Source organism: Canis aureus, chromosome 20, assembly GCF_053574225.1.
Source record: "Canis aureus isolate CA01 chromosome 20, VMU_Caureus_v.1.0, whole genome shotgun sequence".
Lineage (NCBI taxonomy): Eukaryota > Metazoa > Chordata > Mammalia > Carnivora > Canidae > Canis > Canis aureus.
In genome coordinates this window covers 42184993-42210597 of record NC_135630.1, presented here as the reverse complement: position 1 = coordinate 42210597, position 25605 = coordinate 42184993, and the positions used below count along the sequence as shown (strand labels likewise).

Genomic DNA, 25605 nt, shown 5'->3' with positions numbered 1-25605 from the left:
ATTTTGTTGTTTTCTGGCCGTTTAGTAGTTTCTCTGTTCCTTCTTTGGCTCTCTTCCTTTGTCATCTGATGACTTTGGTTAGTGTATGCTTAGATTCCTTTCTCTTGTGTATCTACTTGTGGTTTTTGCTATGTTATCTTATATAACAACTTGTATCTACAGCAGTCTTTTGTAAGTTGATAAGCTTGAAGGCATTCATAAGCTCTACATTTGTACTTCCCACCCCTCCATTTTATGTTTTACATGTTACATTTTACCTCTTGTGTAACCCTTAACCTTCACACTAGCATTATAATTAATCTACTACCTTTGCTATATTGTCTTTATCAGTGAGATATATATGCCTTTTATATGTTTTGCCACTATTTTTTTAAAAAAATTTATTTATTCATGAGAGAGACAGAGACCTAGGAAGAGAAGCAGGTTCCTTGCAGGGAGCCCAATGCAAGACTTGATCCCAGGATCACACTCTGAGTTAAGGGTAGACACTCAACCACTGAGCCACCCAGGCATCCCTGTTTTGCCACTATTTTACACCCTTTCTTTTCAGCCTAAAGAAGACCCTTTAACATTTCTTGTAAGGCAAGTTTTGTGATGATTAACTCATTTGGCTTTTGCTTGCCTAGGAAACTCTCCCTCATTTCTAAGGGATAATTTTGCCATGTGTTCTTGGTTGGAAATTTTTCCCCCTTTTTAGCACTTGAACTGTATCATGCCTCTTCAGGCCTGCAAAGTTTCTGAAGGGTCTGCTGATAGTGTAATGGGGGTTTCCTTGTACGTAACAAGTTGTTTTTCTCTTGCTGGTTTTGAGTCTCTTCCTGCATTTAACACTGCCATTTTAATTATAATGTGTCTTGGTGTGTGTCTCTTTGGGGGTCACTTTATTTGGAACTCTATGGGCTTCCTGGATGGTTCTTTCCTTCCCCAGGGTCAGGAAATGTTCAGCCTATGTTTTTGTCCTCGTCTTGTCCTTCGGGGTCTCTTAAAAAAGAGACTGTTAGCTACCTGATGTGGTCTCTCAGGTCCCTTCATCTACCTATACTTTTCTTTTTGCTGCTCTGATGGAGTAAGTTTCTCTGCCCTGCTGTTGAGCTCCTCTGGTATTATTTTCTGTTTAGTTACTGTATTCTTCAGCTCTGTGACTTTTACCTGATACTTATATTTTCTGCCTCTTTGTTGAAGTTCCCACCATGTTTATCCATTCTTCTCCAAGTTTGGTGAGCATCTTTAGGACCATTACTTTTAACTCTGTGAGGTAAATTACATGTTTCTGTAAGGTTCTTTCTGAAGCTTTATCTAAGTCTTTCTCCTCTGTTTTCTTTACATCATTCCTCTTTGTGTTTCTCAAGCAGCCTATTTTCATTTTAATAGTTTCCAGAAGTTGAGGATGTGCCAAGACAGGTCAGTGTCCCCAAGGAGAGGCTCTCAGTGCTTTGATCCAGGCTAACTGGAAGTTAGACCTGGAGGCACCAACTTTAAAGAATGGACCTATATATAGTCCTATGGGAACACAAGCATAAGTTCCACTGGCCACCAGAATAGGTGCTGCCACCAATGTCTTGTGGGCGGCAGTCACAAAAATCAGGGCTCCTTTTGTGTATTATTTATCTAACCTATCTCATCATCATCCCTTAGCCCTACAGAGTTAGGCTTAAAAATGCAAACTGTAAAACCGCATATAGGACGCGATACCATTAACAAAGCTGTGTACACACACATAATTTTTCCATGGAGTCATATGTAAATGTATAGAAACAGGCCATCCAGACACTGAAGAGTGCTAACCTCTGAGGTGGAGCTAGTTAGGAGACATTTTTATCGAGTTTTTCTTAAAATAAAAAATACTTAATTTTTCACTGTAAAAATTCACTTAATAAAGTTTATTGAAGTTAAACTAGCAAAAGGCAGTAAAATTTGTAGAGAATACAGGAAACTATTAACGGGCAATGCCCAGCAGCAGGTTTTTTTTTTTTTAAACAAATCAGTGCCTCTCACATACATATGCACACATTCTTTGTCCAAGGACTTTATCTTTCCCGATACATCTTACCAGAGCAGCTACTGTCTACAGTGTTAAAACACTACTAGGAACTCCATCCTTTCAAATGTGCAGCTATAGCACAAAAATGACTTTAAAACATATAATTTTAAGTATTTCTTTACCTTCCACTTGGAAGTTTTAGGTTGCTCAATTCTGTACTATTTCTCCATAACTCAAAGCCACAATTGATGAGGAGGGGGTGCGAACCAAAGCAATGCCTGCAAAAAAACATCTCTGCAGGGAGTCAGAAAGTAGGGAGCCCTGGCTACTAGTGGAATACGTTTGAGCTCTCAGCTGTGCAGGGCAGCACACAAGCTAAAGCCATTTACTTCCAGGTCTGGCTATTGTAGACGTATTATTTATCTCCCCTTCTCAAAAAACCCCACGTTTTTGTAGTTTACGACTGGCTGCTTTGGCACATATATAGTCATAAGGTCTTGACAGAATTGAGCCAGAATGCTACGTTCAAATCCCAGCTCCTCTCTAGGCCAGTAGTGTGTCCTCAGGTAAGTTCCTCGACTTCTCTTGCCCTTAATGTGCCCCATCTCTGAAATGGGGACCTCCCCTGTAGTGTCACTGCAGGTGGTAAATGAACTTGTATTCTATAGCCCTCTGTAAAGTGCCTGGCATACAGGAAAGCATAAAAATGAAGTTAGCTATTATTTTAAGAAGGTTCCAGCTTTAAGAGCTGATTATTCGATGACAGTGCTGTAATTCGGACAGGTCATATGTGCTCCTAGGTTATTAAAAGGTGGTGATGCTAAATAGGCAGATGGCCATATATTCTGAGAGCAAAGCTTGTTTCCTGGAAAAAGGCTCTCCTGGGTACACTGTCAACACTAGGTCACCCCCTCCCTAAAATGTGGTGGACCTTGAAACCTCAGAAAAATCAGGGCTCCTTCAATAGGGATCATGTTCTTCTATGTATTAGTTCTTCAGATAACTTTAGGGTTTAATAAACACATAGGTGAGAGCCATCATAAAGTATAGTATCACTCTCCCTGGCATGAGACAGCAATTTAAAGAAAAAAAAAAAAAAGGTAAATAAAAAGTTCTGTGTGAATTTTAAGTGCACTTTGATTTTAATAGGTCTTTGCAACAACAACAAGGAAGGGAGCTGTAGGATGAAGAAGTCCTCTTACTTACATAGTTTGGTGGGGGAGGGGTGAGCGCTCAATGAAACCACCCCAAGCAACTTCCTGGGCTGTGGGAGGAGAAGATGAGCTGTCCTTTAAGAAACAGCAGCTAACCCAGGTCCTTGGGTTTGTGTTGCAGGGATCATGTACCGCAAGTCGTGTGCCTCATCCGCAGCCTGCCTCATCGCCTCCGCCGGGTACCAATCCTTCTGCTCCCCTGGGAAACTGAACTCAGTGTGCATCAGCTGCTGCAACACCCCTCTGTGCAATGGGCCCCGGCCCAAGAAGCGGAGCAGTTCGGCCTTGGCTCTTCGGCCGGGGCTCCCCACCACCATCCTGCTCCTCCAGTTCGCCCTCCTCTGGGCTCACTGCTGAAGGTGAAGGAGACCCTGGCGCCTCCTGCATCGTGCTTGGGGCCCTCGCTCCCCCCGCTTCTCCTGGGTGTCCTTTGATTCTGGGGTGGGAGGGGAGTAGGATCAGCATCTTCCGTTCCTTTGCCAGTGAAAGAGCTCCGTGTGAAACATTTTTGTAAGCCCTGAATAAATTCGGTCTGAATTTTCAGTGTGTACTTAAAGGAAGGGGTGAGCAAGAGCCTGGACCCCAAGTCTGTCCCCAGAGTCCAGGTCATCAGCCCTTAGAAGGCACTGAGGGGGGCATCCAGTTTCTTCCGAGACCCCTGCCCCTCCCAGGCACAGTGTGGTGTCACCCCCGTGGCAGGCTAACGTCGCTTGGGCGGGGGCGGGGGCGGGGGTGGGGGGTGCCACGTCGGCCTCCAGGCCCGTCGCATCCTGGACATTCACACCTCTTGCTCCTGCAAACCGTTGTGGGGCTCGGGCTCGCTCTGGAACGTAGCCAAGCGCACCTGGCGGGTCGTCGCGGGGGAACCGGGCGGGGGCGCGGCGGCGAGGAGGGGGCGGCGCCCCGAGGGCGAGGGCGCGGGTTCGCGGCCGCGCAGGTGCCCGCGGTGCCGGGCGGGCGGCAGCTCCAGGCGGCAGCGCAGCACCTGGCCGAACGCCGTGCGGAACTGCTGCGAGGACACGTTGTACAGCAGCGGGTTGACGACGGAGCTCAGGTAGAAGAAGGTGTCGGAGACGGGGAGCAGCAGCATGTAGGCGCGGAAGTAGGGCCGGGTCCAGTCGTGCTTGGGCTGCGCCGCGGCCATGAGCCTCCGCACCTGGTTGGGCAGCCAGCAGAGCGCCAGGGTCACCACGATCAGCCCTGCGGGCGAGAGGGCGGCGCGTGAGGCCCCCGAAGGCTGGGCCCCGTTGCACCTCGGGGTAGCTCCTACCTTTTGTATTTTAAGTTTATTGGTGTTCGATTTGCCAACATACAGAATGACACCCAGCGCTCAGCCCATCAGGGCCCCCACCCAGTCACCCCCACCCCTTGTTCCTTGCCCAGGGTTAGGAGTCTCCCTTTCTGATAGCTCTTACTTTAAAACCCGTTTTCCTTGCTGGGTATCCAGGAAGCTCACTAGGCAGGCCAGCCACCCAGTTCTGTCTCTTTTTTCAGGAAATCGACCTAGACTCTCTGGAAGGTCAGGTGGGACGACACCTGTATCTTTAGGCCACGTCCCCGTGAACACCCCGCGGTATTTTCAGGATGAGCGGAAACGGTGTCCCTGCTAACAAACCAGCGTAGCCAGGGACGCTGGTTGTGCTTTCCATTTCAAGTGACACAAAATCAAGAAAAGCCCCGCGCTGAGAATGCTGTTCGGTGTGCACACCTGTCATTCTAATGCTTCTATCTCCAACAGGACTTTTGTTCATTTTCAGATTTTTCTTTTTTTTTTTTTTTAGTTATATCATCTTGTCCACCCTCATGGTTGGGGGGGCGGGGGGAGACAATTATCCTCAAATAATGGAAAATAGCAAATTTCAAGTTCAGCCAGTAGCATGCCTTTGCAGCACAGAGTCACAGCAGCCTCCAAAAGGATTAGGCCCTGGAAGACCACCACTTAGTGACCCATATGCAGGTCAAGAGTTGCCTGAATGAATGGACATGTCTGCATGCCCACATACTTGCATCTCAACCTACATGCTCATCTCTGTTTCTATGACCTCTGACAGAGAAAAGGAGAATTTATCTACGGTGACCGAAAAAAAAAAAAAAAAAAAAAACAGAACCAAGTCACCACGTCCCAAAAGAGGAAGATCAGGAATCTATGCAGGAATCAACAGATCGTGTGCTCTCTTCGCCCTGAGCCAAGACACCAGAATTTAAGTTCCTGTGTGGAGAGCTGAGATCTTAAAAGCGGTGTTTTGAATTTTTAGAAATGCTTCCTCCTGCTCCTAAATTTGATTATCATAGTAAGAAGATTTGTTCACATTTCAAACGTTTGTATTTTCTAGGAAACCACAGGGAAGCAGTGGTTGGCAATAATCCCTTTCTGCCTCTGATCCATGGTACATACCTCATTAATAAATGCTCCAGGAAACCAGCCACATTTGCACATCCAGGGTCGGCCCTCCCACACACACTCACCTGAGCAAGCCTTACCTGGGTGTCTGAGTAGCCTTAGGTATATTCTCTGCACTGAAATAAATGACCCAGCTCCCTCAAATCCTCCACAAATCCCAGCTGTCAGCAATGGTGGCCTGGAAACTCCCCTGCCCTGATCATTTCTTGCCAAACCTCAGCCCAAGCTTAAAACTCAAACCAATTTGCTTATTTCTTTCCTTTGAGTCGCTTCCCTGAGAACACTCAGTAAATCTAAAAATAAAATGAGCAAAGTAACATCGATCTGATGAAAAGGCCAAAAAAAAAAAAAAAAAAGTCCCCTTAAGAGTTTAGTCTGAATCACCTCCAGTTACAGCTGCTGAGTGGAAACAAAAATCAACATTTTCCTGTGTTTAAAAAAAAAAAATACTTGCATAGGAAATGGGGAGCCTTTGTCCCCCCGCTTTGAGAAGCGCGGATGCTTCCAGCCATGTGTGCTGTTCGAAGTAATTGGTAAGTGATTCCTCCTCGTGTTTTATCAGAGATGGTCCCGACTGAAAGGTTCGTCTCGTTAACTGAAAAGGCTAGGAAGCTTCTGCCTAGGGAAGCTTCGTGTCTCCACTGAGGCTTCTGTTCTCTGCCACTACCTTTCACACGAGCACAACCACCTTCATCTGAAGACTTAGTTCCCAGGATATGGAAATCGAGCGCGGGGTTTCAGACGTGTGCTGACCTGCTCTGTGGGAAGCTTCAAGAGGCAAGAATCTAGCAAGGCGACAGAACCCACTTGTACTGACTCGGGTTGAACCTAGCACAGCTTTTCAAGCCCATGGGGGAAAAGGCAGTGAGATAAAGGGCTGGGGTTGTGGGGCCAGTTACGAAGTCCTTGTGCTTCCATCCTGGCTTTGGCCCTGTTCTACTGAGCTCCTGTCTGCATGACCCTTCTTGTTACCCTCACCCCCTTTGCTGGTATCTGTTTGTCCTTGACTGACCTTCCCATCAAAAGAAGTTCAGTAAAAAGCAAGACCGAGTATGTCAGGTATGAGGCAAGGGATGGGAGCAGTTGAAGAGTTGTGGCCTGACTTTGCAGTCTTAGCCAGGAGAAAATTTTTGTTCTGCAATCCAAGTGAGCTGAGGTCAGTAAGCTGGGGGAGCCTTATTCTGAACAAGTTGCTGAAAATAGAGACTGGACCCAAGATTCTCCAATGATAAGGAAAGGGGGAATCTCAGCTTTGTGGGTGTACGGTAGCAAGGCAGGATCGCAAATACAGACCCGGAGAACCAGAGCAGAGTTAGAAATACACAGGGATGAAAAACTGGGCATCAGAGGGGCGCCTGGGGGGCTCAGTCAGTTAAGCACCTGCCTCTGGCTCAGGTCATGATCTCAGGGTCCCGGGATGAGCCTGGGTCAGCTCCCTGCTTCTCTCTCTCCCTCCCCCCACCCCCCCCCGCTCATGCTTTCTTTCAAAAAGATAGAATCATTTTAAAAAATATTAGGCATCAGAAAAGTCTTTACATATAACCAAAAATGATGTAAAGTTCCGAGTTTTCCCTATGTCAGGCTCTGTGCTAAGCCCTCCGTGCTTTTTTTTCCCTGTGCATTTGTCACTTCTGACAATACCCTGGTGAGACACAATGCTGTGACTATCTTCATTTTACAGAGGAGGAAGTTGAGGCTCAGGTCAGTTGCCCACGTCCTGCAACTGGGACATGTGCTTGCCAAGGCTCCAACATCCTTTATACACTTATTATCTTTCCTGAGAGACCCATTATTGCTTCTCATGTTCTTCTATTTGAAAGACAGGAAATGGATATAAAGCAGCCCTGACCACTAGAAGTATAAGCTACCTAGGTGGGTTTAAACTTACTATTTTGAATAGTCACATTCAAAAAGCAGAAAAACAAGGTATCAAGCTGAATGTTTCTTATAGTGCAGCTCCCAATATTATTTCACGTGCAATGTCAACATGCAAACTAAAATTTAGAGCTTTAACATCCCCCCCCCCCCATACTTTGAAGACCCAGTGTGGTTTTTATTCTTACAATACATTTCAACTAGGACCAGCCACACATGGCTGCATCGATAGTACAAGTTAAAGCACCTGTCCCCACAAGACGACTCCTTAATGTCCCCCCTTCCCAGCCACATACCCAGTGTATGATCCCTATCAAACCAAGGGCTCCCTCATCCCACCTGTGTTCTTCTTCCTAAGATTCTGATGCAGCCGACTTGATCCCGATCCCATATCTGAGTAGGAATTCTCAGCCTAGGGTAGAGTGGGTTTAGCCAGTCTTTCCATCAAAAGCCTCTGTATGAGGGGACTGCCAGTTATCTATAGTCTAAATCGTTCTCAGAGCACAAAATGATATTTTGCACTTCTCTTTCTAAATCCTGCCTAGTCCTTTTGGAATAACAGATTGTACTAAATACCCTGCAGGGTTGTTGGAATATACTTCTCCCATAGCAACTAGAGTTTGGGAAAAATGGCTGGTGTCTTTCCTCCCGCACTTTGAAAGATAATTTTGTTCTAGGAAAATGGAGCATTAGGCCTAGCGGCGCCCACCCCTGGCACATGTGAAGTGTGCATCCGTGGTCAGCCTCTGGTGGGAAGCCTCTGGTAACCGAACCAGCCCCCTTTTGAAATTTGTCATTTTACGATGACAGGTGATTGCTGACTTTCACATTTGGGGGGGGGGGGGGCGGGAAGTGCATTATTTTAGATGCCATTGAGAGTAACTACCATGTCCCAAGGTAAACTTTTTTATTGAGCTCTTTGCAACTAGTTCAGCTCGAGTCCTAGCTACTCTAGTTGAGACAAAGCTTTAAAATCTTATTCGTGCCTTAATAGAGTATATTAAAGATTTGAAAATTTATGTTTCGCTGCGATCAGCCTGGACTTACATTTGGAAAAATCTATAATGCTTTGGTCTGTATGGTATAATGTGTAGCCCACAGTTAAATAACTTTACGGTGAACTCGAATGAAGATCAGTGAACTGAACCCAGTCGTGTTAAGAAGGTAAACTATTTTAACTGCATTATTGATAGAGCTGTATTATATTCCAGACAGCCTTGCACTCTGGGTTAAGAAACACCTTCATAGCTTATCTGTTCTTCCACATAAAGTACTTCCATTTTTCCTCCTTGATCACTACACTAAAATGACAGGCACCATTAGACGAGGACACAGATTTATTCTTGGCAGCGTAATGTTGTTTAAAAAACAGAACTAATACCGATGTCCAACAACATCTCATCCTAAAGCCTGACGTTTCAACAGCATTTGAGTCAGCCTGCCTGGTGCAATCTGAGGAAGAGGTGAAGCGATGCCACCTGGGACATGGCCATATTTGTTCATCTAACTCTGGGCTCTCTCTTCTCCCCTCTAGCCTTTCAAGTGAAGGTAGCTCTTCCTGTGCTCCCCAGAATTCATCTTAGCATCCTCCGAGATTGGGAGAGCAGATTGGAGACCAGGCATAGAACCCTTTTGTCTTCCAAATGATGAAACTGAGGCTAAGTCATTCCCCCAAGATCTCCAAGGGCAGGGAGATCTTGCCTTACTGCTCTGAATATGGAATTCCACCCTGAATTGGCAAACAAGCCTATCATTCCAGTCCAATGGAGTTTTCTTTGCCCCAGTTTTAGGCTCAAATCGTGTCTATCCACAGCATGGAATGCAATGTGAGGCAGGTCAGTCTCAAATCCCAGCTGAAGTCATTCTCTGGATTCAATTTTAGAACCGGGCACCCAAACACAGGCACAACGACAAAGCCCTGAGACACATACTTTCCCTCCAAAGAAAGGTGAGATGTAGCCAAGGGGAGCTGAAGCAATGTTTGGAAAGCAAGATAGGAGTCCAGGTCATGACCTGGTGACCAAGCCAGCAAGGACCCATCTATCCATCAGTCTGTTCATCTTTCTTAGGTACTTGCTAGAAAAGAACACTTAGTCTCTTATTAAGCCAAAAAGATTTGAATATTCCAACTTTCTCCAGCAGAGGTAATTTGTGATTTAAAGGAATCCCAAAGATTTGCTTTTCCACCTGGCCTTGGGAGTCCCATTGTACTGAATCATTGAAGCCCTGGGAGCACAGAGGGGCTTATGGAGAATCATTTAGGTTTTCTGTGCTTAAAATAGCTTTTCTATCCTCTTTCTGCCAGCAGAGTCAAGGTCTCTCTAACCTGACCACAGTGAGGAGGCGTTAGATATCTCCCCTTCCGTGCCTCTCACCCTCAATTTCAGTCCTCTGGACTTGACTCACTCAACAACCACCTCCCTGATTGGCTGAAGCCATTGACACACCCTGTCCTAGGCACTAACAATAAAAAGCTGAGGAGGATGAGGCAGCTACAGCTGGGTAGTTTGCAAAGGGCCATGAGAGCCATCTGGCCACAGTTTTATGGTAGCAAAGAGCTGGTTGACCTTCCCCATGGGGGGTGAACACTCAGAAAATTAAAGAGGAGTGAGAGTTGCCTGGAAAAGGGCACCCAGGCAAAGACAGAGCATGAGCAGGGGATAGAGGAAACCACTGCCAGCCTCAGTACGGCTGGGGCCAGAACCAGAATGAAGAGGTGGGTGGAGACAGTGGGAAATGAGGCCCATTAGAGACCACTCCATCAGGTTTTGTGGACAATAAATTAACCAGCATATAGTAGGATAAAGAACAGCTGCTTGTCAAGTGACATTTAAATAGCAATTGTCAGTGGAAAGCAAGCATATGGTTAGTTGAATGAAAAGCCAGGAAAAGACAAATACATCCAATAAAAGGTTTTAGCACTTTCTCGATTTATACCTTTGTGTTTGCCAATCTGCCTCTGTCAGCCAGTTGAGACACTGATCTCTCTGACTTTACCGCATCCAACGAGCCCAAATCAACACCAACCTTGGTTTAGTCTCTCATCACTGAGACAGTGGTTCTCAAAGCAGGGTTCCTGGAACAGCAGCATCGAAACCTCTGATGCTTACTCAAATTTGAGAACTAGTCTAAGACAAGCACAAGTTGAGGGAGAGCCTGGATCACCGGGTATTTGTGGCCCTATGACTGCCACGTTGGTCACATTTTGAAGCATCCCATTTTCCCGAGTGTCTGCAGACTGAGTTGACAGGAACTGAGAACCCCTCCCTCATTCCTGAGTATTGCCTTTGCCTTCTCTCTTCTCCCCTCCATCTCTTCCCAAGGTCACCATAAACAGGCCCTATAGAGCCCTTGCTTACACTGCCCACACACTCCTCTCCCTCTCCATGGCTTTCCTTGATGCCTTTGAGAAAGTGACTACATCAGCAGCAGGCAAGTTCCTAACAGCTAACAGGTGGCTTCCTGGAAGGGTGGTTGCCACACACTGCTACGTTATCCAAAGGAAAGCAGAAAGGTTTTGGAAGGAATGCAGACAGGATGTGAGGGGCCTGGGTGTTGGCTGAGCACTGGACATACACCCTCTGAGATCCTGCTCCACCTCCCGTGTTCTCTGACCCTGCCAGGGCGTGCCTGGATACCTTGCGGTCACTTTTCCTGTGGCCTGTGGGCTTAGTGACTTTTGTTTAAACCCATCTGCCTTCTTTCCCTCTTTCCTGTTGAAAAATGTTTAGGGAAAGACAGAAGAGCAGTTGGAATTTGTTTTCAGAGCAGGGCACAGGCCACAACTTTAAAATGATGTAAAGGCCACACATGGCCGCTTCTGTCCATGGAGACAGATAGTTGGATGTCCTATCTTTGCCCCAGCTATTTGATGGAGCCTAGGAAAGGACTCTGTCCCCAGTGTGGCTCCATCCACCATGTTGAGGCCAGAGACCCAGATTCCAAAATGGCCTGCAATTTGCTAGGCATTACATCCATCTCATTCTGCTCTACAAGCTCCGGGACAAGAAGACAAGCTATAAATCGCTACAATTGCAAATATATAATTCTAAAACAAGCCCTCCTGTCTGGGAGCTGTAGGACAGCCACATGTATTCAAAGTGAGCGGCATATAGGGTCAGCATTATGGCTTAGTGTCTCTGTTCCTTTATGAATGCATGCTAAATGATCAACTGGAATCCACTGAATAAATATTTTTCTGTGTGATCTCAACTGTATGCAGCTGTGTGGCTTTCTATGCAAATAGTCTATTTGGAATCCACTGATACTTAGGTCCCCGTGTGTGGCGTGGCTATAAAAGCCCAAAGCTGTTCCTCAGCAAGAAATGCTTCTTCCCTGGGAACACCCAGCACAGGAGTGGGTGGTGATAATGAGGGCCATGATGCTCTCTAAGTCTGCCAGGGGAAGCTGCAGACTGTGGGATGGCCAGGCCCCCCTCCGTGGATCAACTCATCCCAGCCCCCCAGCCAGCCATGCCATTTACAAACACTCATCAGTTTTTATGGCTGAAAGCCTGCAGTTTTTAATGGAATTTAGTTTCCTGCAACTGGTAGAGAATCAAAGCTTTAAACACTAGCACTGAAAGAAAAACAGAAGCTCTGAGTCTACTGGTAAACCAGGAGAATCCCCAGAGATTTAGGATGAGGACCCCAAAATTTACACAGCCCACAAGTCCAAACACAGGGCCTCCCAGTCTGGTGGTGTCTGCACTGGCCATAAGCTCCTCTCAGAACCCAGTGAAACCACACAAACCTTAGGTAATGCCGTACTCAGCCAAGTGCTCAGCAGAGGCAACATGGGCGTTCTGGGAGCGTGTAGACAAGCAAATGTGCCTGCAGATCACCTGGTCCTGCCTCTCTCTTTCCAAGATCGCTGCTTGCACCTCCTCAGTGCTGCAAGATAGAGTCTCTGGGGAAACTGGTGCTGAGTATGACTGAGGCAGGCTAGGCCCAGGTGGGGTGAGCAGGCCCCCTGTCCTCCCCAGACTCCAAGACCCTGCACAAGCCTAGATCCAGACCATATCTTTCTCTTCCTCTGCTCTTCCTTCTCTTCCGTCCCTTCCTCTCTCCTCCTCCCCGACTTCCCATGCATTGTCCAGCTCTTAATCTACAAGTGTCTGCTGTCAATGCCTCTAGGAAGCCTTCCTAGCTCCACAAAGCTAAATCAAGTTTTCTACTACAAGTTCACCGCCACCTTTTACTCCTGTCCCTGTCATCATAACACTGCAGCATCAACTAGACCATAAACTCCATGGAAGCAAGATGTTTTATATTCACCACTGTATCCTTGGCACAGAACAGAAAACCCTCCCCACTGTAAAGGTTTGTGGGAGGTAGGGAGAGTGCTGGTGGTTCCAGGTAAGGGCTGAGCAAGAGGGCATTTAAAACTTGAATTCATCTAATTCATCTAATGTATATAAAATCATCTAATTCATCTAATGTATATTAAATGCATTTGAATTCATCTAATGTATATAGAATCAATATGAAGCTAGCTGCCCTGTCCAGAGGGTCCACACTAAACCCTCCTGACATGGAGCCTAGAGCCTGCATGATTTTCACCCCCCCCCCCCATCCTGATGAGAAGGGAAGGAGACAGTGGGAATTGCAAGAAAAAATCACCTTTTCATTCAAGCAAGACAAGAACCCCTGAGCCCAAGAAAGAGGTCTAGACAGGGACTGAGAAGTCTCGATTCTGACAAGTGTCTTCAGAGGTCTGCAGTTTTAGTGTCCCAAGCCCTCTGCTACTCACCAATCCTTAGCTTATCTACACTAAAAATATGTTATCCGGTTTCTCTCCAAGATGGCCTGATGGATATAAGCAGAGTACAGTGAGGGTCAGCAGGTAAGACAGGATATAGAAGAGCCACATTCACCAGAGAGACAAGTTGGAGGACGTTCATTTGTCCCCAAATCATGTGATAAATCATGGCCTCCATGAAGATGCCACAGTCTTTGTTAGAGAGGCTGCAGGCCAAAACTCAAAGCTTAAGGTTTGAGGTCAGCAGCCAAAGTGGTAACTCAGAGATGAAGAGAAAGCACCTAGAAGAGCATTTGGTAAAGGTGGTGGAGGACTATTTCTATGTTACCTGCCGTGTGTCCCCAGGAAAAATGCAATCCTGCAATTATAACCTTCAATTTCCATCTGGACACAACTTGGCCTTAGGGGCAGAGGATGTGGGGAGAAAACAAGGGAGGCCAGATTATGCCCCTCCCTGCTCTGTGCCCATCACAAATGTTTTGGTAATGTATTTCCTGGCACTTCTGGCTTGGCCGCCATGTGACCTAGGCAACTCCACCCACTAAGGGATGCTCAGCTTTATTCTGTCGAGCTTCTTATCTACAAAATGGACCCAGCAAGAGCTGCTGAGATGATGAAACGTGGAAATAAAGTGCTCGATAGAGTGCCTGCTGCCAGCCAAGGGCTCTTCATAGTTATGACCATTAGTACCCTCATCAGCCCCTCCAGCCCACCACCCCATCTGCCACCACCGTCTCCTCTATCATCACCGTCACCTCCACACCATCACCCTTCTCTGCCACCATTTCCACCATCATCACCATCTCCATTACATCCTCACTGCCACCTACATAGCTCCCCAAGGTCAGAGATCCAGGGGAAGGTTGACTAGAACCACTGAATATCAGACACCTTCTAATCCTAAACTCACAAAGCCCAGAACAATTCCATGACTTTAGCAGGGTTATCTTGCTCAACAGTAGCAAAGAGAGGACCAGGACTTAAATCTCCTCACTTCCAGGTCAAAGCTCTTTCCCCTACCTGGGTTTAGAGCTTTTGCCACTCTGCTCTAAAGCCTTGAATGCTTTATCTCTCCCCCGAATACACACATAGGGGTAAGCTGGGGTTTCAAGAAGAGAGGCAAGGAGTAGAGGCCATAATGAAAGAAACAACTGATGGACAGCAGGATTGCAAGGAGGACAAATTCCAAATCACAGGAAGACAGGAGCCCCGAGCCCCTCCCTGGCTCACTGTTCCCACACAATTCCTCTCCAGGAAGAATGACGAGGGGCAGGGAGGCTCCATGACTGTCCGATCATCTGGTCACTTAAGCTAAGAATCTTTGCTTTTTGTTCTCCATACTGTACTCCACCCTCCAGCTCACATCCCAACCCACACCCAGTGCCCCATAGCCATGTAACCCCCAGGCTGAGCTCCCATACAGTGGAGGGGGTGAGCGCTGGGATTTGTTGTCAGACTGATCTGGGTTTAAATGGCGAAAATAATAGTATCTGCCTCATGGAGTGACTGTAAGAAAATCTCAAGGACATACACGCCCGAAAGGAGCACAGCAGTGGGGCATGAATGGCAGCAACTACTACTGATTACCTAATCCCATCGGCTGCTCCAGGGTGGAGGTAATACTCGCTAAAATTAACCTAAGGCGTGTATATTTCAGACACCCTTCTTAACACTTAACTTACACTTGATTATTTAAACATTACAGCAAGCCCCACAAGGTGGCCATGACTTGCCTTGACTTTGTTGCTATCATAAGCTAAGAAAGTTGAAGCGAGGATGGGTTACATCTCCTGGCCAAACACACAGCTGGCCAGGACAGGCCAGAGGTTAGACCCAGGCAGTCTGATCTAGAGTTGGTGCTCTTGACTCTACTGCCCACCCTGCCACTCAGCTGTGGAGCCCCATGGGGGGCGTGGGGGTGACAGATCAAATGCTTTCTGAGTCCCAAATTCAAATTAAGGCATTTCAATTCAAATGGCCACAAGTTCTGAAATATATTTGTTTCCATGGGTGTCTCAGAATCTTAGCTGTCAGAAAATAAACACCTCCCCAAGCACATCTCTCTGGTAAAGCATGAGTCATCTTGAAAAGGCCTTTTTACATTTAAGGTGAACACAATGAAGTTTCCTGTTAGGAAGAGAAAAGCTTGGTGGAATTCAAAGAAACAAACTAGCTTTGAATAGGAGTGTGGGAGGCTAGACTAGAGAAGATCTGCTTTTGATTGCAATTATGTTATGGAAAGCAAATGCATCTATCCCACCCCCACTCCCATGCACACTGAGAGTTCTGGAGAAGGATACTTTCCTATAAAAAGTCATTTACATTCAGAGGTAAAGGCTACTCTCATCCATCATAGGCTGGCTCTTTCCCTCCTCATAAATATTATCTAAAATTTGGTTTCAAGGTAAATTAGAAAATAAGTTCAGTTTCCCATTATCTGCTCATATCATGTAAGTTAGCAATGAAATTCTAGGAACAATCTAAAGCAAAATGCCAGGACAGGAGAAAAAAAAAAAAAAGGATTCAGCTGATGGGAGAGATACCAAAAGAGGTTCAGGAAGGAGCCAGGCTCATACCGTGTTTTATTTAGAGCTGAGGGTTCTCAACTGAAATCAGTAAAGCTCTCGGGGAAGTTGAGGAGATGGTATCGGGCTTCCAAGATAGGGTTTTGTATCAGGAATGATCAGATAAGGATGCCTTCCTGTTAATGATTTGAAAATGAAATTACTGTTGCATGACAGGATAAGAATAAATCCCTCTGGTAGGATTTTTTTTTTTTTTTTTTCTTTTCATAGGGCTAAAAAATACTCCGAGGAAATAGCCTTGCAGATTTGGGAGCACGAAGCGTGAGTTCTTCTATCCGAGTGTAGCAATAACTGTCAAAGATGCGCAGCATTCTTCTACACGCTAAATCCAGTGCAGCCCAACAATCACAGCATCCTGCTTCCGTGTTGAAGCTGGTCCTTATCTGTTATCTCACTTGTCTCCTCCATCTGACCACCAAATGGCAGAGCACCTCCAGGCACTGTCCCCAGGTCTTTACCACCACCTTCTCACCCCCTCTCCCTGGGTGCCTCCTCCATGCCTCTGCTCTGAGATACCCTCGCTAAGGATATTCACTCCCAAGCTAGTGTTGCCAGCCTCGGGAGACATCCAGAGCCAGATCCCTACAGCCAAATGCCTACTCAACATCATGGCCTGGAGAGCTCATCTGCATCTGTGATGGGACATGTCCAAACTGACTGACTGACCAGCCATCCATCCAGACCTGCCCTCCTTCCACTGCCCCCAGCCTCAATCAACTCTAGTATCACTCGCTGAGTTTTTCCAACTGAAAACACGCAAGTCACCCCACCCCGTTCTACTTCAGCCTCCTCCTTCCCATCCTCAAATTCCTCAGCCTTTCACACACCTCCACAGCCTGTCCCCTTCTGGTCATCCCATTGTGAGACCCCTAATAGGGGCTGCCATTTTCTCATGCATGGACTAGCTCCCTAACTGGTCTTGTTCAAAACCACTCCTGCCCAAGACACTCTCCACACAAGCCAGGATCATCTTGTTAAATTAAAAGGTTTATGTCATCCCCTTGCTTAAAACCTCCCAATTGCTTATATTTGGCCTGAGAATAAATCCCCAGTCTCTAACAAGCCCTAACAGGATCTGACTTAGCTTATTCCTTCGCACTCTCCTCATACAACCTTCTGCTTGGAACACCTAACACTTTCTGTTTTCTGTGTCTGTTTGGAACACCTAACACTTTCTCATTTCCTGGAGCCAGACAATCCCTTCCTGCCTCAGAGTTCTTAGCAAGGCTGCTTCCCTTCCTCTCATCTTCCTAATTTACATTACCTTTTAGTCATCAGCTGAAAGACTGCTTCTTCCTAGAAGCTGAGATTTCACATTTGGACCCCCGTTATAAGCACCCATTACCCCATACTTCTTGGCCGCACTCTACAATTGGATGTAGTTAACTTGGAACGTGTGCACTTCACGTCTGTCTTCTCAGCCATGTGAGCTCCCTGGGGTTAGAGCTGGGTCCGTCCTGTTCTTGGTGTGCAGTGTGTGGCACGGCATCTGGCACACAGTCGGTACCCAATACATGCAGAAAGACCTACCAGTTTCCTGCTCCTAACCATGTAGTGAGGTGGATTGATGGGAGGCTGTCATCTCTATTTTTAACTGATGAAAAGGGTGACAAGCATTACCCTGAATCAATTTGGTTCAGGTTACAACGAAAATGAGTTGGAGACAAAGCCTAAAACCTGGGATCTTGTGCAAAGATGCTCACAACTTCAAGTACATCCTTCCAGCATCATGTGTCCATGTTTGCAACCCTCTCTTCCAGAGATCTAGTCCCACACCCTTTCCAACAGCTTAACCAAAAGAGGGAGGCAAGCATGGGACCTTTCCAAGGATGGACTAAAGATCTGCATCCAACCTTTGTCTGGAAGGAGGGACCTATGTTAATTGAGCAACACAGTCAAATTACAGAAGTGGGGCTTGAAAGTTTGACCCAGAACCACCTCAGAGATGACAAAGGAGTTTCCTTGCCTGTAAAATGATGGTTTGTCAGATTTCTGAGGCCCTTTCCACCTGTAAGGCTCTAATTACTTAACTCCTCTGTACTCCAGGAGTCTCCTCTAAAGCCTAGACAGGATTCTTATACTTTGTAGTGTTTCCAGGTATACACATTCAAAGGATTATAATCATCCCTTTATGTAAAGTCTTCAGTGATACCCAAATGCTTTCATCCTTCCCAGATTGTGGTCCATGGCATCCCCTGAAGGTTTGCTAAGAATGCAGAATCTTAGGCCCCAGTACAGACCTGCTGATCAGAATCTGCAATTTTAACAAGACATCCCGTTGATGTGTGGCCTGTGCTACCATATGTAAGCTTCTTAGCATCACTTAGCATTCCAGTTTTTCCCCCACTCTCCTACTGCCTGTCCCCTGAGGCTTTTTACAAACATTCCCCTGCTGAGTTCCATGCTTTTTCAAATTTCCAAGACATACCAGAACTTTGCCTAAGATGAATTCCAGGAAACTCCTACCTGCCCAAATATTCTTTCCTTTGGGAAGGGCTCCCTATTCATTCAAAAGAAAGAACCTCTCTTGACCTTGTCCCTGCTTCCTTGACAGTGCAACCACACTATTTTAATAAGTTTCCAATACCTGGCCTACTGCGATGATCAGGAGAGCAAAGGCCACATGTATCCCAGCCATCAACTCATGCCTAGCATAGCCTAGTAGGCCCTCATCACAAGTTTACTGAAAGTAGGGAAGAACTGAATCCCATTAAAATATGTGCCAAGGTCCTACCCTGAATTTCTAATTTAACTGGAACCCTGCTGCACTGATTTTATACACACACACACACACACACACACACACACACACACACACACTTAGCATAATACTTTGAAAAGTGATTTTGGAGTTTTAAGAGAAAAATCAGATGCTACCTTCCCAACCCTAGAACATACACTTAGAATAGCCTGGCTTCGGATAGGTCTAGAACCTGGAGAGACAGGGCAGAAAGGCGGTGAGACAGCCCTATTCTTCCCCAGGAAGACCAGCTTGTGGTCCTGGGTGGGTAAAGGAACAAGACTCTGTTCTCTCTTGCCAGTGCCCTGCTCGAGGCCACGTTAGAATGTGCGGGTCTCTCAGGTTTTAAGGGGCAACACTATGGGCATTCTGAGCGGAGTCTGGGAGAGGATGAAGAAAGATGCAGGAGACCAAACAAGCCCTCAGGCACACCAGCTCAACCCAGGAAAGGCAGGCTGGAATCCAGGGGATGACAGAGGCCTCTGGGCATCAACTCTGGAACTCCTCTGAGAATAAGTAAGTGCTTCCCAGGGCAAGGCTCTACTTGGGAGTGTCCACTGGCAGAAGCAAGGTCCAGATGTGTGTGGTGGGGAGAGTACACACTGCAAGATGCATCTAAGGTGGTGGGAGTGGGCGGGGAAGCACCAGGGGAAGACTCATGGGTGTGGGGGATTGGCATGTCATGGCACATGCTGGGAATGAACCTGGTCAGAAGCCCAACACATAACTCCAAAGCTTCCTTAGGATAGGTCTGTGCCAAGGCCAGAGCCAGCACAGCTAGGCCCTCCGCTTCAACTCGATCATAGACTGGTCATACTTGGCTTTGCAGCACCTTATAGATTTGTCCATCAATCCTCCTGCCCCATACTATATAGATACAAACAAGGAGGTCCAGAACAAGTGACAGGCTCTTCCCAGGTCATTGGACTGGCCAGCTGGCGGGAAAGGACCTAGGCCAGACCCCTTTATCCTTTTCTACAGCCAAGGCTCTGTCTTTCCACTCTAACATTTAGGACCTTCACATCTCTAGGCACCGAAGCCCCAGTTTAGAAGGCAGCACTGTGCAGGGAGGGGGGTTTTAGGATTAGAACCCCTGGCTGAGAACTGGGCTCCTTCGCTGCTGAGTAATGTGACCCCACAGAAGAAGTAGCTCAACCTTCTTGCGCGTCATTGTCTTTAATTGAAAAAAAAAATCTTATAGATATATAAAATGAGGTTCTATATCAGTGTTTGGAATATTGTTCCTCAATAAACATTGTTTCCCTTCTTCTGTGTTTCCTAGAATCGTGAATTTGAGGGGAAAGACAAATTAATACCTTTGTCACCATCGTGCCTGGAGCATGGCATCCTGCTGCACTTGGATTGCACAACTTGAAAGCAGGTGCCCAACCATTCAACTCAATTCTGACACTGTCTACCTGAAGATAGCACCTGATCCCATGGGTGAAGGGCTAGGTCCTATAGGACTGCCCCTGGCCCCACTTCAAGGTGCCAATCACAAGTCCAGTTGTCACCTGTGTTTCTGACCAACTGGCTATAGGTTTCAGGTTCCAATGACCTCCACCTTGGGTTCTATTAATTTTCTAGAGCAACTAACCCAACTCAGAGAAGCATTTCACTTAACTAGATTACCAGCTGGTTATAAAAAAAAAAAGATGTAACTGAGCAACAGCCTGATGGAAGGGATGCAGGGGGCGAGGTAGGGTAAGGTATGCGGAGCCTCCATGGTCTCTCTGGGGCACCACTCTCCCTCCATTTCCATGTGTTCATCAACCAGGAGGCTCTGTGAACCCCATCCTTTTGGGGTTTTATGCAGGCTTCATTACACAGGCATGATTGATTAAATTTTTTATCATTGTTGATTGATTCAATCTGCAGCAGCTCCTCCCCCTTCCCAGAGTTGAAAACTTTCAGTCCCACCCTCCTAATGACAAAGTTGGTTCTGCTGGCAACCAGCCCCCATCCGGAGGTGCTTTCCAGAAGTCCCCTCATAAACATGACAAAAGATACCTTGATTGCTCTCCTCACTCTATAAATTCCAAAGTTCACATATATTTCTTATAAATCACAGTATCACAGATGGTAAAGTACATCAGTTTTTGTGTCTGCTTAGAATTAATCTTCCCTCTTTCCAGTGAGAGAACCCTGATAGTCGTTTGGGGAACAACTGTCCCGGACTCCATCCCTGAAGTTCAGGTTGGGAGTGGACTCCACTCTTCAACCGCCAAAGGTAGAGAGATAATGAAAGAGTGGACAATCAGAGTTACAGTAGCTGATTCAGTGAGGGGCAAGGGGACCCAGATCAGGCCAGAGCCTGCCATAGGACATTTGCTGGAACCACTAGGAAAGAAATATTCTGCTAGAGTTGCTAAGCCAGAACAACATAAACCTGCAAGCAAGTGGCATCACTGCCCTAATATGGGAAATCCTTATCTGAAATGGATGCCAATGCCCAGGAAAGCGAAATGAAGACACAGCAAGAGAGAGAGGCATGGGTCTCTGACATTACTTGACTCTGGTTTCTGCCAGGCCTGAAGTAAGGATCTATCCATGGATTTTTCGATTACATAAGCCAATCAAAATTATATAAACACAAACAGATTTTGCTTAAGCCACTTTAATATGGTTTTCTTTTATTTCCAACCCTAACAATCCCAATTATATAAATGTCTTTAGTGAACTACAGAGGAGATTTTTCAACCTCCTAAGGTAATATCACTCAGTCTCTCAGGTATAATCCGAACCCTGCCCTCGTATAAACAAACATTTTCTTTTGCCTATTTGAGGTAAAAGAGAGACAGCTGTGGCTGCTCTCCACCACTCATACCACTGGGACTCTATCTACTTGAAGCCTAATTTCTCTGTTTTCTCTTTATTGACTGAAGCAACCCAATCCGTTCCTTTCAAAGGAAATCTATACTCATTTACTTGTTTCCTGTTGCAAAAACTTTCTGTTGAATATCCCTTGTCCTCCCTTATGCAAGATATTTTTGGATGTAGAATTTAAAGTTGGAAGGTGTATCAGAGGACATTCCAGTAGAACCCTATTTAATCAACGAGAAAACAGAGTGAACGGTAAACCTGACACCATCAATGGCTGAGCCTCCGACTTCCAGGTCTGTGCCCTCCCTCCACCCCCTAATATTTCAACAGATATCAATTCCTTTAACCTTGCGCACAAAGGTATTTATGGGCTGATTTAAATATTGAGACTTATCAAAATGCTCTTGAAGAAAGCACTGCAACCTTATGTTCTAGTTCCAGCTCTGTAACTAACCAGCTGTGTGACCTTGGGAATGTCATTTAATCACTCAAGATTTGTTTCTTCATTAATAAAAAGTCAGAGGTTGGACTAAGAGGATCATAAAATGTCACAAGTTTAATGACCCTAAAGCAGATTGTGGGCAGAGAGAAAGCAGAGTGCTGAATCAGCACCACATGGGAATAAAATTCATTCTAATACTGGACTCTGAAGGTGAACATCTTCAGCAGGAAAAGAGGGAATGGAGAGCCCTGAAAAACCATGTACTACAAACATGAATTTCTTTTTTTTTTTTTTTCTTTCCTGAAGCCCTTGGTGCCTTCCTATTTGCCTTTTAAAATCTTTTTAAAACTCAAATACACTACGGGTTGATCAAATTAGAGTTTACCCAATTTGCCTCAGGTGATCCTGGCTTAAAATACTTGTTGTACCTTAATTATCATTAGCTCCCTGCTTTTACTCTCAAAATTGTCCCCAAATCAGAAGGCGATTCAGAGAGAATGTATAAAGCATTACTATAAAATAAGAAAAAAAGCAGATGATTCGGTAGGAAAAGAAAAAGGGCAAAAGACTTGAATAGGCACTTCACAAAAATAACCATCCCCAAGGCCAGTAAACAAATGCAAAAGTGTTCCACATTATGAATCAGAGAAATGCCAATTAAAATGACAATGTGATATCCCCACATATTCAACAGAATGGCTGAAATTATCAGATGTGTCTTTTGCAAATATTTTCTCCTGCTCTGTGGTTGGTCTTCTACTTCTCTTCCTATTGTTTTTCACGGAGCAGAAGTTTTTAATTTTAATAAAGTTTAGCTTATTTATATATATATACACACACACACAGAAATTTAAAAAAAAAAAAAAAACACGTATAGGCAAGGCTATGGCACAACCATCACACTCAAATGCTGCTGGTGGTACCGAAACTTGGAACCACCACGGAAAGCTATTTGACCGTCTCTCCTAAGGCTGCTTGTATGCATTCCCTAGGACTGAGTAACTCCACTCCTAGGTATACAGCTACAGAAATGCAAGATATGCCAACAGCTGAAGACACGTACAAGAATGTTCACAGGAATTTGTCTATGATAGCCCCGAACTGGAAATTACTTCACAGCACAACGATTGAACTAGAAACTGTGGAATATTCACACTACAGAAAGCCTTGAGGATCAGAATACAAACACACCCTACAATACGGATGAACTCACAATGTTTAGTGAAGAAGTTAGAAACAAAAGGTTACATGATATGTGATTTTGTGTGTACAAAGTACAAAAATAGGAAAAGCTAACATATGGTATTAGAAGTCAGGATAATGGTTACCTACCCCCAGTACGTCAGAATGGGACTGCACTTGGAGACAAAGTCTTTAAAGAGGTAATTAAGTTAAAATGAGATTACAGTGCCCCAACTATGAGGGGCACAATCCAGCTCTGACCAGGTATCCTTATAGGACACCGACAACACAGAGGGAAAACCATATGAGGACACGGTGAGATGGTGGCCATCCGCAAGCCAAAGAGAGAGGCTTAGGAGAAACCAAACCTGGTGATCTCTTGATCTTAGATTTCTAGCCTCTAGAGTATCTTTAAGGAAAGGAAATTTCTGTTGCTTAAGCCACCCCAGTCTGTGGTATTTTGTTATGGCCACCTTAGCTGACTGGCACAGTCACTCTGGTTATTTGTGGCCTCCTCTTATACACAGGTTACTGAGATAGAAGCCCTTCTGTGAGAGCTAAAAAAGTCTTGGGCTGCATGGATGGAAGGGAAGTGGTGGGGATTAGGGGTAGGAGATTGCTCCTCTACCCCAGCATCAGATGCAGGCTGCTCTTGGCTTTTCCATCATTCCAGGGCCTTGGCAAGCCACTTCTAAGGTAATTTTGCTGGCTTCCCGTCTAAGAGCAGTTACAGTAAAGTTCCAGGGTTTTTGCTTGAATGGTCACAGAAATTTTTACAGCTAGAAGAGACAACAGGTGCTCTAATCCAGCTTTCTGGATGAGAATGAATGAGGAAATGAGCAAAGAAAGGTCCAGAGAAGTTAGGAAGCTTGCCCAAAGTCACAGAGCTAGTTAGTGGTAGAGCTAGAGCTAAATTTGCTTCCATACTCTGATTCCCAAACCAGAGCTTATGCACTGAATCATTTGCCATCCTGTCTTTGGAGGGTAGGCTGAACAGGAGGTGGGGAAGCAATGGTTTAGCTTCCTTCAGAAGCTTTAATTTTGCCCTTACCTTTTAAAGCTGCACCCGCATAAGCTTTTTATCCCCATGTCCCCCCCCACTCTCCTTCTCCCACCATCCCCTCTTTGCTCTTCCCTCAGTTCCCCTTCAGGATTTCCTGGAGGTACCTGAAATCTAGAGTCTAGGGTTCTGGGTTCTTCCACCTGTGTGGCTGCGGGCACATCTCTGAAACTCTTTGGAGGGTTCCTCATCTGCCCAATGGGCACCTGTTGATATTTGGGTGGCTGGACAAGCCTCTGAAAACTCCCCAGCCAGGAGTCCTCCCCTCTCCCCCACCAGGGATTAGGGGGGGTCAGTGAGCATGAACAGAAATGGATAGGGCGGCCCTTTCACCTCCAACCTGAACTCTTCAATGGGGCTTCTCTAACACCAGCACCCACAGAAGCGGCTGGAAACATTCAAGCAGCCTTCTTATTTAGGATGAGGAAACTAAAAAGCCATGATGAATTGAATTATCCAAGGCCCAGCTAAGGGGCTTTATAAATTCAATAATCACAATAACCTGGGAAGTTGGGCATCATTCAATCCACTTGGTAGACATCATAGACTTGTCCAAAAACACCAGCTAGACGGACTAGGGCCAGGGTTTAATCCTGCCTCCACCATACTCCCTGAATCTACTACACCCCAACTGTCCCGATCCCTGCTCTGCACCTCAAATGGCAACCTGGCAATTATTTGTATAGATGAGTTATGTGCCCAGGACTACAGGTGGTGAGAGATCCCTCAGGCACTGCTTGTCCCACAAAGATCTGGCAATAATGATGACAAAATAGCCTGCTTTGGAGGAATCCATTGAAATTGAAGCAGTATTTATCCCAAATCAGAATGTGCTGTTGACCCACTCCACCCATCCTGCTCAGTCCTTGGGCATTGGCAGCTCTAGACACCATCACCGGGAGCTGTAAGCTCTAAGTCACGGACATCTGCGGCGGTAAGCCAATGACACGCTTCTTTCCGTGTTAATGTGCTCTTTGAGAGACACTTTGGTAATGAGCTAAGGGAATTCACCTGAGCTCAGGGACCAGCTTTCAGCTGGCCATCTCTGGACAGGAGGCAGGAACTTGGAAATCTTCCAGTGGCAGCTGGGCAAAGAGCTCTCAGGGCTGGAGCAGAGGCCAGGTAACAGCTGTGGCCAAAGGAAAACCACTGAAGCAGAAGAGATGCATAGGAGGCTTTTCCAGATTTCTCTGGAGGCTGGATATATCAAAAATGCAAAGACTGTGGTTTGATGAGTTAAATAGGACCCACCAGCAACAGAGAAATGAAGAGGAAAAGATGAGGTGATGGCAAGTATCTGGGCACAAACAAATAATGCAAACTTGACTCCAAGAGACACTGGAGGGTGGGTAGGAAGACTAGCTGCAGAAGCATGAATCCCCCTTCTAGACCTTCCCTTTCCGATGTAGAGTAACTGATCCTGTCCTGGGGGGAAAAGGAGGCTCTGAGCTGCATACATGGCTCCCCCAGGTAGCAAGGCATAGGTGCTATGGGGCCGTTTGCAAAGAGCCTGGGGACAGCATGGCCTCTAAGCTCCATAGT

General features: G+C 46.0%; 2 protein-coding genes and 1 long non-coding RNA gene across 3 annotated transcripts in view; 2 read left to right on the top strand and 1 right to left on the bottom strand.

Annotated features, from left to right (window-relative positions):
- LYPD1 (LY6/PLAUR domain containing 1) overlaps window positions 1-3738 on the top strand; it is a 44189-nt gene extending 40451 nt beyond the window's left edge. The window contains exon 3 of the mRNA XM_077861476.1: window positions 3317-3738. Within this exon, the coding sequence (XP_077717602.1) occupies window positions 3317-3552 (236 nt within the window). The 3' untranslated portion in view covers window positions 3553-3738. The remainder of the gene's footprint in view (window positions 1-3316) is intronic.
- The window catches only part of GPR39 (G protein-coupled receptor 39), a 202147-nt gene continuing 178407 nt past the window's right edge, over window positions 1866-25605 (bottom strand). The window contains exon 2 of the mRNA XM_077861475.1: window positions 1866-4395. Coding sequence (XP_077717601.1) covers window positions 3974-4395 — 422 coding nt within the window. The 3' untranslated portion in view covers window positions 1866-3973. The remainder of the gene's footprint in view (window positions 4396-25605) is intronic.
- LOC144291748 (uncharacterized) lies at window positions 4110-5302 on the top strand. Its single transcript, XR_013359219.1, has 2 exons — window positions 4110-4249; window positions 4690-5302. It is a non-coding gene; the product is annotated as an uncharacterized LOC144291748 (long non-coding RNA).